Raw genomic sequence first — 12,014 nt, forward strand, 5'->3', positions numbered from 1 at the left:
GAGAGAGAGAGAGCAACGGTTAAATCTGGAACCATTTCTTAGAAAACTACTCCCTCTTCGGACTCCAATACCGCGTTTCACTTCCTTCCAAGCCACTTCTCAATCTCTCTGTTCCTACTTATTATATTATTTGATTCTCGAGTCTCTACTAAATATAAACGCATCCTCTGTTCTGTAACATTCCATATCTGTACACTTCCCGTATCGAGAAAGAGTTTTGGAGAAAGAGAGGGAGAGAAAGAGAGAGATACACAATGGCCAGCGCTGATCTGGAGAGAGGAGGGGCAAAGGCCAGGAGGGCGAACGACAATTTCTATGTTGATAACTCGGATCACGAATGGACTTCTTGGTTGATACCAATCTTTGTGGTGGCCAATGTTGCTGTCTTCGTTGTGGCCATGTATGTCAACAACTGCCCAAAGAACAATCTGGGTTTTGAAGGGGGTTGCGTGGCCAAGTTTCTTGGCAGGCTCTCGTTCCAGCCTCTCAAGGAGAACCCTCTCTTTGGACCTTCTTCTTCTACGTGAGTTTTCTGGCGTATCAATTTCCTGTGTTTTACCCGTTTGTTATGAAGTGGGTTGGATTTAATTTGTAGCTTGCTGCGTCTTTTATGTGTTTGGAAATGAAATTTTGTGTTTTTTCCCGCTGATTAGGATGTTGGGCTTGTCCGTTTCTTTGATTTTGCGGCTTTATTTGTTGGTCACGAGTTTGGATGTTAAGTTTCCTCTAATATCAAGGAGCGCTTTGGGAGTTTATGAAGTCTTTTTCTTTTTATGTGTCAGTATTTGTTCTTGAGGTAATTTCTTGTTCTATGTCAGCCTGTATTTAATTCTTTGGCTGGAGATCTTCTTATCGGGTCTAGGCTCCTGGAACTATAAGATTCTGTGGTTTGCTTATTATTCAACTATACGATGTATATGTGGACTGGAATTTTGAACTACTCCTATGGATCACCGATTCACCATCTATCCTAATGAAGAGATGTTTGTGTGAAAATTTAATCGGTGCTTCCATATTTATCAGAGTTAATCTTGGTAACAATGGTAAGAAAGAGGAGTTGAAACAGATAAATGTAAATGATCCTTGTTTGTCATACTTCCGTCATAGCTTGCGAGTCAACGTTATTACTTTATCACAAGCAGGTTCGAGATGGCCTAATGGATGTGATATTCCATCTTAAAGTTCAAATATCGTAGTCAATCTCACGAGTCATTAGCTGGGGCTAGTTTGTTCGTTCTTCTTGTTTTGCCCAGGGATTTAACTTACGTCATCTATTCATTTGGTTTATTTAATCTACTGATTATAGTTTCCTGTTCTTGTGATGTACCTCTCTAGATACAATGAGCCATCAACAGTGTTAACGTTCATAATACAAGAGTAAATTGTAACTGTAGTTAGGCATGGTCTGCTTTGATTTGTTGTGCTAAGGGTAGTGGTGGGGAACAACTCCAACTAGATGCTTTGGAGAAAGTATCTTGATTAATTCACAGCAAGAGACGCATATGGGAAATACTTATTGTAAGCCATAGTTTCGTCATTTATACTTCAAAGTATATGATCATACTGGTACACATTCTGCAGTATGCCACTATTGGTATGATTGGAAAGGCTTGAAGTTGGAAGTGCCATTCAATCTCTCTCTCTCTCTCTCTCTCTGATAAGTAGGGTGATAACATCAAGCAGTACAGTTGTGGTAATGTCATAACCTTCATTGTACTTCAACATTGCAGATTGGATAAACTAGGAGCTCTGGAGTGGGACAAGGTAGTCCACCGGCATCAAGCATGGAGACTTGTCAGCTGTATCTGGTTGCATGCAGGTGTTATTCACCTGCTTGCAAACATGTTAAGCTTGGTCTTTATTGGGATCCGCCTAGAACAGCAATTTGGTTTTGGTATGTTGTGTTTTTATTCATGTGACTTGAATTTGAACCTATACGTCCATCAAATTGGTGTAAGTTTGAAAAAATAGTTGAATTAATATATTGGCCATTAGTTTCATTAAAATTGAGGCCCTTAGATGTGACTTGAATTTGAACCTATACGTCCATCAATTTTTTGAATTGTTGCTGCTGATGATCATGTACAGACCCTAACCCATGGTTGGCCCATTAATGAAGTCCTTATTCATTCACTTCATTGTTCTGATGCCTTCCTTGTGAGTTTCAGGCATTCTAACGTAAACTTTTTTTATAATCTTGCAGTGCGAGTTGGTATACTCTATCTGTTGTCTGGATTTGGTGGGAGCATATTATCTTCCCTCTTTATTCAGAAAAATATCTCCGTCGGTGCTTCTGGTGCTTTATTTGGCCTTCTTGGAGCAATGTTATCGGAGCTTATAACTAATTGGAGCATTTATAGCAATAAGGTTTGCTTCTAGTTCTTACATCTTTGTTTTTGGGCTAAAGCTCACTTCTTACATCTAATAGTTAGGCTTACACCCGAGTTACAATATGAGGGGCAGGTCCACAGAGAATAATTTTATACATCCATTTCAAATATAGTGTGGGGCTGCCTCTTTCCTGATTCCAAGACCACACAAGCTGTTGTGAGAGAGAAAATTTTGGGCAAAAACTGAGAAAAAATGGAGTTGATAGTTGAAAAATGGCCTTTTCTATCTTAACGGGTTGCTTTTGTATTTTCTGCCATATTGGGTGAGGTTTCTAACCATTAACCTTGCCTCTTTTGCAATTGTAGGTTGCTGCTCTAGTCACCCTTGTTGTCATCATTGCCATCAACTTAGCAGTTGGAATTCTTCCTCACGTCGATAACTTCGCCCACATTGGAGGATTCATTGCAGGTCTTCTCCTTGGATTTATTTTGCTACTTCGACCTCAATTTGGGTGGGTGGAAAGCCAGTATCTTCCAGCTGATGCCCGTGTCCGTTCCAAGTACAAGTCTTACCAATATGTCCTCGGGGTGGTTTCCCTGATCTTACTGATTGTTGGGTAAGGCTATTATCTCAAGTTTCTGATTCAGCATCTGGAACTGGAATTCATGGGCGATCAATGGGGAGTTGTCTATTTTCCTTCTTTACTGTTTTCTGGCACTTGATTGGATTCATCACATGTTGGGTGAAACATCAAGGAATAAGTAAACTTAATAGACAACTCCCATTGAGAATGATCACACCCCATATTTAACTCACGTGTCCTGATGAACAAAATGTGCTCTCTTCAAATGTTATTAGGACATAATCAGAGATTTTAATTTCCAAATAACCTTCTAATTTTCTTATCTCTTAATACTATTGAGTTGCGAGTTTCATGGTAATAAACAACATGCATGATGCACTTGTATGAGAAAACAATAAATAATCTTTACAATTGTTAATGAATTTTGCAGATTTACAGTGGGATTAGTGATGCTGTTTAAAGGAGAGAATGGAAACGATCACTGCAGCTGGTGCCATTATCTTAGTTGTGTGCCTACCTCGAAATGGAAATGTGATAACTGATGAAAGTTTGCTCTTTCTTTAAAGTATTTTATTTCTCCATGTCTTAGCATCTTCCCGTCGCCAATTATTTTTCTTTCCCCCAACTATTTTAATTTTTCATTTGTTACTTTCGCTCATGTACATGCATATTTTCGTGGTTCCCTGGACATTAAGAGAGTAATGTTGGGTACAGTTTTATACAGTTAGTCATATTGTACACAAGCTATTGAGTCATTAGAGAATGAATTGTTCTTTTATTTGTTTCTCTCTCTGTGTCTCTTCTTTCGTGTGGCTAATGCTGTGTTTGTTTTTGCTTGATTTTTCACGAAACAATCACAATAAAAGGAGAAAATTATTTCACGAAAATCACGAGAAAAAAATTTAAGACACCCATAATTTGGAGAAGAGATCCATTCGGAAGAGGGGGAAATGTATGATAGTTTAATGAAAATCTTTACTCATCATGCCATACACCCTCCATACATATTTTTTTTTTTTTTCATAACAAGTATACAGTATATGAATAATTAATGAGTTTTGCTATATATAAGCATAATTACGCATTAATCTATATGTTAATATTGATTTATTCATACTTAAAATTTAAATTAATACTGTTTTCAATAAAATTTACTTTTTGATCAATCACATCACATTGGTGCACAGATTAGTATACAATTATTCTTGTAACTATATTTTTTCATAATTAATAGAATAACTCAATTAATTTAATATTACTCATATCGTTGTTTGCGTAACATCACGGACATGGCAGATCCACGTTAATATAAGAGAATTTTGAATTTGTATTAATAATAAAAAAATTTTGAAAAATTATAACCTTAAATATGTCTCGCATTGGGTGGTTTCAACTTTCATGGGTAGCATTATATAGTTAAAAAATAAAATAAAAATAAAATAAAAAATCCTTAACACAGACTTGGACATCTAAGATCATTCCTGGGCTTTGAGAAGAAGGGGCCCACTAAATAATGGGCTAAAAATAAGTCAAAATCTCTCTAAAATAACGAAGAAAAATTGGCGTCGCCCGGGTTCGAACCGGAGACCTTCAGTGTGTTAGACTGACGTGATAACCAACTACACCACGACACCATTGTGATGCTGAAGCTCAAACTATTTCGTAGATTGAATAGCCAAAGAAGCGTTAATTACTTGACTTCTCAAGTCGCATGCACTTGCTGCAAGACGCTCATGGAAATCTTCATTATTGTTCATTTAGATTTTTAAAACAAATAAGGAAAACCCAAACATGAAAGACTTGAGCACTTAACATTCAAAATATCGTAGATTACACAATTCACTACTAAATACAACAGTTAGCCAAATTAGATGATAGGTCAAGAAAACAAATCTGTATGGACACATTAATATTTGTAACCCATTGGCATCCCAAGCTTGTCCAAGCGACCAGATGCTTGGACCAGATCCAGTATGAGTTTTACTTGCGAAGTCTGCATGTGAATTAGGGACCTTTGGTGCACTCATTAATCTTGATTCACCAAAGCCAGGAACATAATGTCATACAGATTAGTATTTGTAACCCATTGGCATCCCAAGCTTGTCCAAGCGACCAGATCCGGTATGAGTTTTACTTGCGAAGTCTGCATGTGAATTAGGGACCTTTGGTGCACTCATTAATCTTGATTCACCAAAGCCAGGAACATAATGTCTCTTTGTTGAACTAGACCTCTCATACTGTGGTCTTTGTTTAGGAGCACTGAGGGATCTCGCCTTGCCCCTCGAAGATTCGGTATAAGCCATGTAGTTCGGGTGGTCCAAGTAACCACTTAAGCAGCTTCTTGAGACATCAGTTCTCTTTGTGCGAGTGAAGGGGCTGCTTGTTGAACCGCCACCTCTAGATGATGCAGAAGTGACTTGTGGGCTATTATTAGCAGTGTGGAAAGGGCTGTCTTCAGTTTCCTGCAGAGAGAATTTCAACGGGCTTAAAGATTGGACTTCAAAAGAAGATGGACTTGAAAAAGTTCGATGGGCAGTTGAGTCCTTCGAAATCGTAAAGCTATGGCTGTATTGATCAGAGGCCATAACATTATGAGAAGAGTGGAAGAGGCTTTTGCGTTTGGTTGTGAAGTGAGACTTTCCCATATCAATCTGAAGGACTTTATCGGTCTTTTCATCATCCATGGTGCTAGTCCTCATTGAACAACCCCGCCGATCACATGACTGTTCGTCACTCTGGGTGTCAGACCTATTCCGACCCAATAGTGCTTTGTCTTGATCTCCAACAAGCCGACTGTTTGATTTTGAGCCATTTCTCTGCATTTGTAGGGATGACACTTCACTAATCAGCATATAGGCCATGTGTGGAGTTTTGAAAGAAAAAGGCAAAAAGAGGGACCAAGAACAAACCTTGAGTGCTGGTGGCTGATCATACTTTGTAGTGCTCTTGCGTCTGATTACATGCTCAGTTTTTTCAGGGGTTGCGGGGCCCTATATATAGAATTTCAGTAAACATGAACAACTGATGCAAGTACGAATATAAGATACTTTTAAGAGAAATCAACCACAGGAAGGTCTGGTCACATTTTGTTCTCAATTCACAAAAGATAATAGAAAATGTGTAAATTTTTAGATTGCACCGAGAAATTACACGACACCAAAATGGTTTGGCATGCCAATGGCCACGTAGCAATTTGCTTGATCTAGTAATCAAACTTTTATGATCAATAACGTAGGAGGCAGAGTGTCTAGAGGAGAATGAATAACCCTCAAAGAATTTTTAGGCGGCAAAAACCACCTGTCTCAAGGAAGTTATTATTAAGGGATGATAAAGTGTTAAAGCTTTGAAATGAAGTTACAGAAAGTAACTTCTTGAGGAGCATTAAGTTAAACGACACATCATAAAAAGTAACTTTTGAGGAGCATTAAGTTAAAGAAAAGTTGAGTGGAGCAATACAAAGTGTCAAATGAACCAAAGCGTAAAATTTTTATCAGGAAATTTGGCCAAATGCGAAGACTTGCTATTGGAGAAAAATGTGACTTTTTCTTACAATGTGATATTGGAGGTGAGAAGACTTGCTACTCAAATGAGAAGACTCTGAAATTTGTCCAGCCCGCCCGGCACGCACACGTGCCTGGGCTCGCAGCAATGCTTGCATCCTCTGTAACCACTCTGCTGTCCGTTTCCTCTCAATGTGACCTCTAACCAGTGCCTGAAGCTTCACCAATCCTTTCAATGCTCTCAATGCTCTCCTAGCCTTCAAAACATCAGGGCCAGCAACTCAGCAAATTAACCATTATTGAATAATTTAGCACATCATTAAAATCAAGAGCACTTCTACATCTACAAATAAATCACACAAAAACAATTCCACAAACTGATGTGGCTTTATCTGATATATTAGATTTGCTTTACAATAAAAATAATTTTACAATCTAACAAACTACATTAAGTCACGTCAATTCGTAGGATTACTTTTGTGTAATCCCTTTGTGGCTAGAGTATTTCTCTAAAATCAAAGGTGGTGACAATTGAAAACAATGCATCATTGCATCGAGACTCGTTTTAACTGCATGACATTGACAATTAAATTAAGAGATATGATGCCAGGACCACACTTGTTCACTGATCAAGAACTTCAAAATTTGGGCACTCTTCAAAGTTATGGCGCCAAGTAAAAGCTTTGGGGTAGATCGAGTCACATCAACATTTAAACATAAACAGGCGCCAAAGGAAATCATTTTCAAAGCCATGACATGTAGAAGACAAGGACATCTCACTAGTCGCATCGATCACGCTCGAACAGTCAGAAACAAAAAAGTCCATGCACTCTCTGACCATGGTTTCTGCACTTCTAATTAAACGTCAAAGTGCCCAACAGACCCAAATTTTATGTCGAGAAAGTCATATTGAAGCCCCTTAGGAATTAAGGTAACACATTCTAGGACCAAAGGTTACGTGCTTATGCGTGCGTCGCATGTCTGGAAATGTCAAACACTGCCTTTCACTCTAAGATAACCTAAGAATTATAGTTACCCAACAAAAAACATTAATTTGAAAGTATAGAGGGCTGACTCTGGGTATGAAATGCAGAAAACTTGCAGCAAAAATCGAGGAGATCGGTCAAGGGTACAGTCCCACCCCAACTCTTGCATGTATTTGGAAAACGCGAATGCTACATTTACAAGCGCAAGGTTTTGTAGGTAGTAAGGTTTTGGGAAAAACGACACAAATAACAAGAGCTCTCGGGTGAATTGGAATTTGGAATAGTGCAGGCTTCGCAGCGGACAGAGAGGAAGACGACAATCGTTTTGGAAGCGACATTTTACCCTGCAAGGTAACTGGTTCCCTCAGATACTCCAAAATGGCAAAAAATAAAACGGTTCTCTCCTGTCCATAGAAACGACATGGCATGCAGGAGTCATTAGTTAGGAGTCGTTAGTTTCTATTCTTTAGAGTAAACTCGAATCTTGCAGGAATTGAAATCAACTAGCAAAAGCTAGGTGCTTGAGAACGCGTTTTTTGTTTTGCTCGACTACTTTTTATGCTGAAAGAAACGTCCTTTCGAGGCAAAGCCCAAGAGGTCGGACGAAGCCACGAAGATGAACATCTTCTCGATTACAGCAGGCATTAATTGTACGTAAATCCTTCGAACTAATCCCGTGAATTCCTCGGCCAATAATCATGTAGATGAGAATAAGCATTCGAGGAAGAAAAGAATAACGGAATAATAACATTAAACTATAATTAATGAGAAGAAGAAACGAATACTGACCAAACAGCCTCGAAAAGCGGCCTGAATCTTCAAGGCAGCCCACTGATCTTTACGAGCCCCAATAAGCTGGCTCCCGCCACCGTAAGCCGAGGTGTTGCTGGCGCACCTCCCGCTGCTGGTCAGCCTCACCACCGCGGCCGCAGCCTGAGCTGCCGCCTGAGCAGCCTCCGCCACGGCGGCTGTCGCGGCCGCCACGGCGATCGCGTGCTTGCTGGGATCCACCGCGCCAAACTCCTGATGGACGGGGACCAGTCCGCACGAATTTCTTCTTGCTGTTGCTGCTGTTGACGTCGTTTCGTAGCTGTGTTGTTTGGTACCCTGGTACTGGCGCTGGTCGTCTTTTTCTCTGTGTGACTTTACGAAGCTCCATCTTCGTTTTTCTTTGGGAGGTTTTGGAGCTGTAGGAGCTGGAGAGCAGGAGTCCTGCTTCTTCATGCCAAGGATACCCCGAAACCACCGTGACGCTTTGCCCATTTGGTCAGTGACAGTGAAGAGAAAGGGGAGCTTGCATTTGCAGCAGAGAGAGAGAGAGAGAGAGAGGGAGAAAGATGAACCGGAGGATTATGTAGCATGGGACGTCAGTACGTGGCAGCTGTAACCCGTAAACAGTTTACATGGAACATGTTAATGACGTCACTCAAGTCAGTATGTGAGCCCCTTGTTTCGTGGCAGATTGATATTAGGCTCTTATTCTCTTCTACACTCGACTCAACTTATCGTTTAATTATTATAATTTTTTATATAAAATATAATAAATATTTTAACTTTTTAAAATTTTAAAATAATAATAATATTAAAAATAATATTTTATTTAACTTTTAATTTTTATTTTTATGTCAATTTACTTTAACTTAACTTGAAAATATCTATCTAATAATGATTTATTGTAATTTCTTAATAGATTTTTATTGACTGACTCCTGGCACTTGGGTCTCATCTTGAGAAAATTTTTTGACCCAGTCTAATCTTTCCGGTTTGACCCGACTGCTAATTAAGGTATGCGCAGTAGGTTAGGTTAGGATAGTGATAATTTTTATTTTTAGATATATTATTTTTTAATATTATTATTATTTTAAATTTTAAAAAAATTAAATTAAAATTTTAAAAAATTAAATTATTTATTATATTTTATGTAAAAATTTTAAAAAATTATAATAATGAGATTAAATAAAAATTTTACGACATATATTACACTCTAAAAAGAATAAAATTTTCTACAACTTCATAAATATAAACATCTTATCAAATCACATAAATTTTATATTCATGTGTAATTAACTTCATTTTTCGATTTATTTTTTGTTATTACCTTTTTCAACAAAACAGCACATCGTATAAAATTAATTAATGTTACTTGATGGGATGTATTAATTTTATTCCATGGTGAGAAATTTCAAATTAATTTTTATAATTTTTCTAGTTGATCGGTGATCAAGTAATTTTCAAAATAAAAATAGGTGCAAATTAGGCTACGTTTAGATGTTAAGTTAAGTCAAGTGGAGTTGAAATGAAAGTTAAATATTGAATAAAATATTATTAGAATATTATTATTATTATTTTAAAATTTGAAAAGATTTAATTGTTTATTATATTGTGTATTAAAATTTGAAAAAATTTTAATAATCAGACGTAATGAGTTTGAGATCCAAACTGATAATTCTTTAAAAAAAAATGAACATAATTTAAAAAATAGAAGAAGAAACGTCATGAATTGGATAGATCAATCGATGATACAATTGAAATTTTAAGGAAGACTCAAGTCACTTGATCCGGACCTATTGATTAGTCAATAATAAAATTGAAATTCTATTAATTTAATTGTATCATTGGCTAATCAATATGAGTAATATTACGTATAATTGTGGGGTGCATAAGTATCGTGTAGTCACTTTAAAAAAGAGCGATGTTCACTATTAAAAAATTAATTTTATTTTGTGTAGATTCCATATTTATTTTTTTTAAATGATTGTATAACGTTTGTACATTCATGACTGCAATTATCATTTCTTTATAAAAAATAAGAGTTTTCTTATTTTCAAATAATGTGAAGTCTCATTCATTATCCATTCTTATCCTCTAATACTGTTGGGAATTTGGACCTCCAAATTCACCTCCCTAGAATCTACCCTTTGCAAGCATAACAAGAAAAATAGAAAAATAATAACAACACAAGAAATTTACGTGGAAACTCCAAAACAGGAGAAAAACCACCAGACCCAGAGAAGAAAATTCACTATGTGAAAAATTGTTACAATCACACAATTTTTCTTCTCACCACACCCACAAAGCTACCCCACTAATAAATCTTTAACTCTACACCTCTTCCCTTTTTACAAAAGGCTAATAGAGGAATTTAACTAAAGTCAAAAGTTACTAGATAAGCTTTCAACTGGTGCACTTAAATTAAGAGGCTAAGTCTCTTATTTATAACCCCAAACATTTGCTTCTTTCTTATTTCCCACCGGTGTGGGATTACAAAAAGACACAAAAGTCAACAATCTCCACCTTGTGGCTTTGACTGGTCTCACAGCCAAACTTCACCTCAATGAAGATCTTCATAACTTCTGCCATCATGCTTCACCATAAAAGCATACCCACTCAGAATAAACCAATTCCAAGCATTTCGACTTCAGCCCATGTCGAAAACAACCTTGCTGAAAATTATAGTGTAACTTCCACGTTTGGCTTTCCTGGAAGTTCATCAGCCATCGATATGAATTTCCACCACACCCTGTATCAATGTCAAACCAATACCTGTGTGCAAACTTGTGGACCCGCTAATATTAACACATCCTCTATCATGGCAACTTTGGAAATTAGCGGCATGCCATGAGGATGTACATGTCTCTTTTTAAAGATCAAAATCTTCCATGGAGAGAGACACAATATTAGCATCAATATCAGTATCTCCATTTACTGACTTGGAGCCACTTGCCGAACCTGCTCCAGCTCTTTGACAATTTTTCTTGACGTACCCAGATTATCCACACCCCCAGCAGACTACTTTTTTCTTCATGGAGTTCTTCATCTTCCCATTTCCAGCTGCTACCATTACTAAGTTCTCAAGTGGAACATTACTTCCACTACTTAGTCTTCTCTCTTCAGAAAAGATTTTACTGGTAACCTCTGAAAAAATTATTTTTTCATTCCCATGTATCAAAATAGGTTTCATATGCTCATAGGAAGGTGGAAGAGACCAGATGAGTCTCAAGGCTTGATCCTCATCATCAATTTTAACTCCAATAGCTTCTAGCTCAGCAACAATGCCATTGAGAACACTTAAACGATCTGAAATAGTTGTACCTTCACTCATCCGCAGTGTATGAAACTGTTCCTTCAGATACACACGATTTGAGACGCTTTTCGTCTGATACAACTCTTCAAGTTTTTCCCAGAGTTCCTTTGCCGTAGATATTCCATGCACATTTGCAAGAACATTTTTGGCCAGACACAGACGTATTGCACTTGCTATTCTCAAATCCAGATCCTCCCAATCTTTATCGCTCATTTTAGATCTGCTACTTTCACCAGTCATACTAGTACCAGTGCTAACTTCATGTGTTAGTCTGCCCTTCAATGCCTTGTGTAATCCTGATTGAATCAAGACATCCTTGACTTGTACTTGCCACAAGCTAAAATTGATTCTCCCATCAAATTTCTCCATCTCAAATTTGACAAGATTTGAAGACCTACTTCCTGGCATTGCTTTGATGAATTTACTGTAGAAATGAATAGTACTTCACTAATTCAGTTCCCAGGAAAGATTGGAGGGTCACAATGGACACACTTAAAATTTCCAATCTCCTAGACAGAACCTCCTTAGAC

The 12,014-nt window shown here is 37.4% G+C and overlaps 2 protein-coding genes and 1 non-coding gene across 3 annotated transcripts; 1 reads left to right on the forward strand and 2 right to left on the reverse strand.

Moving 5' to 3' along the window:
• LOC122290318 (RHOMBOID-like protein 2) lies at positions 1 to 3,700 on the forward strand. The gene is made up of 5 exons (XM_043097953.1): positions 1 to 523; positions 1,731 to 1,894; positions 2,204 to 2,367; positions 2,697 to 2,947; positions 3,345 to 3,700. The coding sequence occupies exons 1-5, from the start codon at positions 255 to 257 to the stop codon at positions 3,454 to 3,456; spliced, it is 960 nt and encodes a 319-aa protein (XP_042953887.1). The 5' UTR covers positions 1 to 254; the 3' UTR covers positions 3,457 to 3,700.
• A 774-nt stretch (positions 3,701 to 4,474) lies between these two features.
• Positions 4,475 to 4,548, reverse strand: TRNAV-AAC. The gene has a single exon. It is a non-coding gene; the product is annotated as a tRNA-Val (tRNA).
• Positions 4,549 to 4,702: 154 nt separating this feature from the next.
• Positions 4,703 to 8,762, reverse strand: LOC122288910 (protein IQ-DOMAIN 22-like). The gene is made up of 4 exons (XM_043095731.1): positions 8,190 to 8,762; positions 6,465 to 6,671; positions 5,824 to 5,904; positions 4,703 to 5,730 (listed from the first exon to the last, which is right to left on the reverse strand). Exons 1-4 carry the CDS (start codon positions 8,661 to 8,663, stop codon positions 4,984 to 4,986), a joined length of 1,509 nt encoding a protein of 502 aa, XP_042951665.1. The 5' UTR covers positions 8,664 to 8,762; the 3' UTR covers positions 4,703 to 4,983.
• Between the last annotated feature and the right edge of the window lie 3,252 nt (positions 8,763 to 12,014).

This window comes from Carya illinoinensis, chromosome 12 (assembly GCF_018687715.1).
Source record: "Carya illinoinensis cultivar Pawnee chromosome 12, C.illinoinensisPawnee_v1, whole genome shotgun sequence".
NCBI lineage: Eukaryota > Viridiplantae > Streptophyta > Magnoliopsida > Fagales > Juglandaceae > Carya > Carya illinoinensis.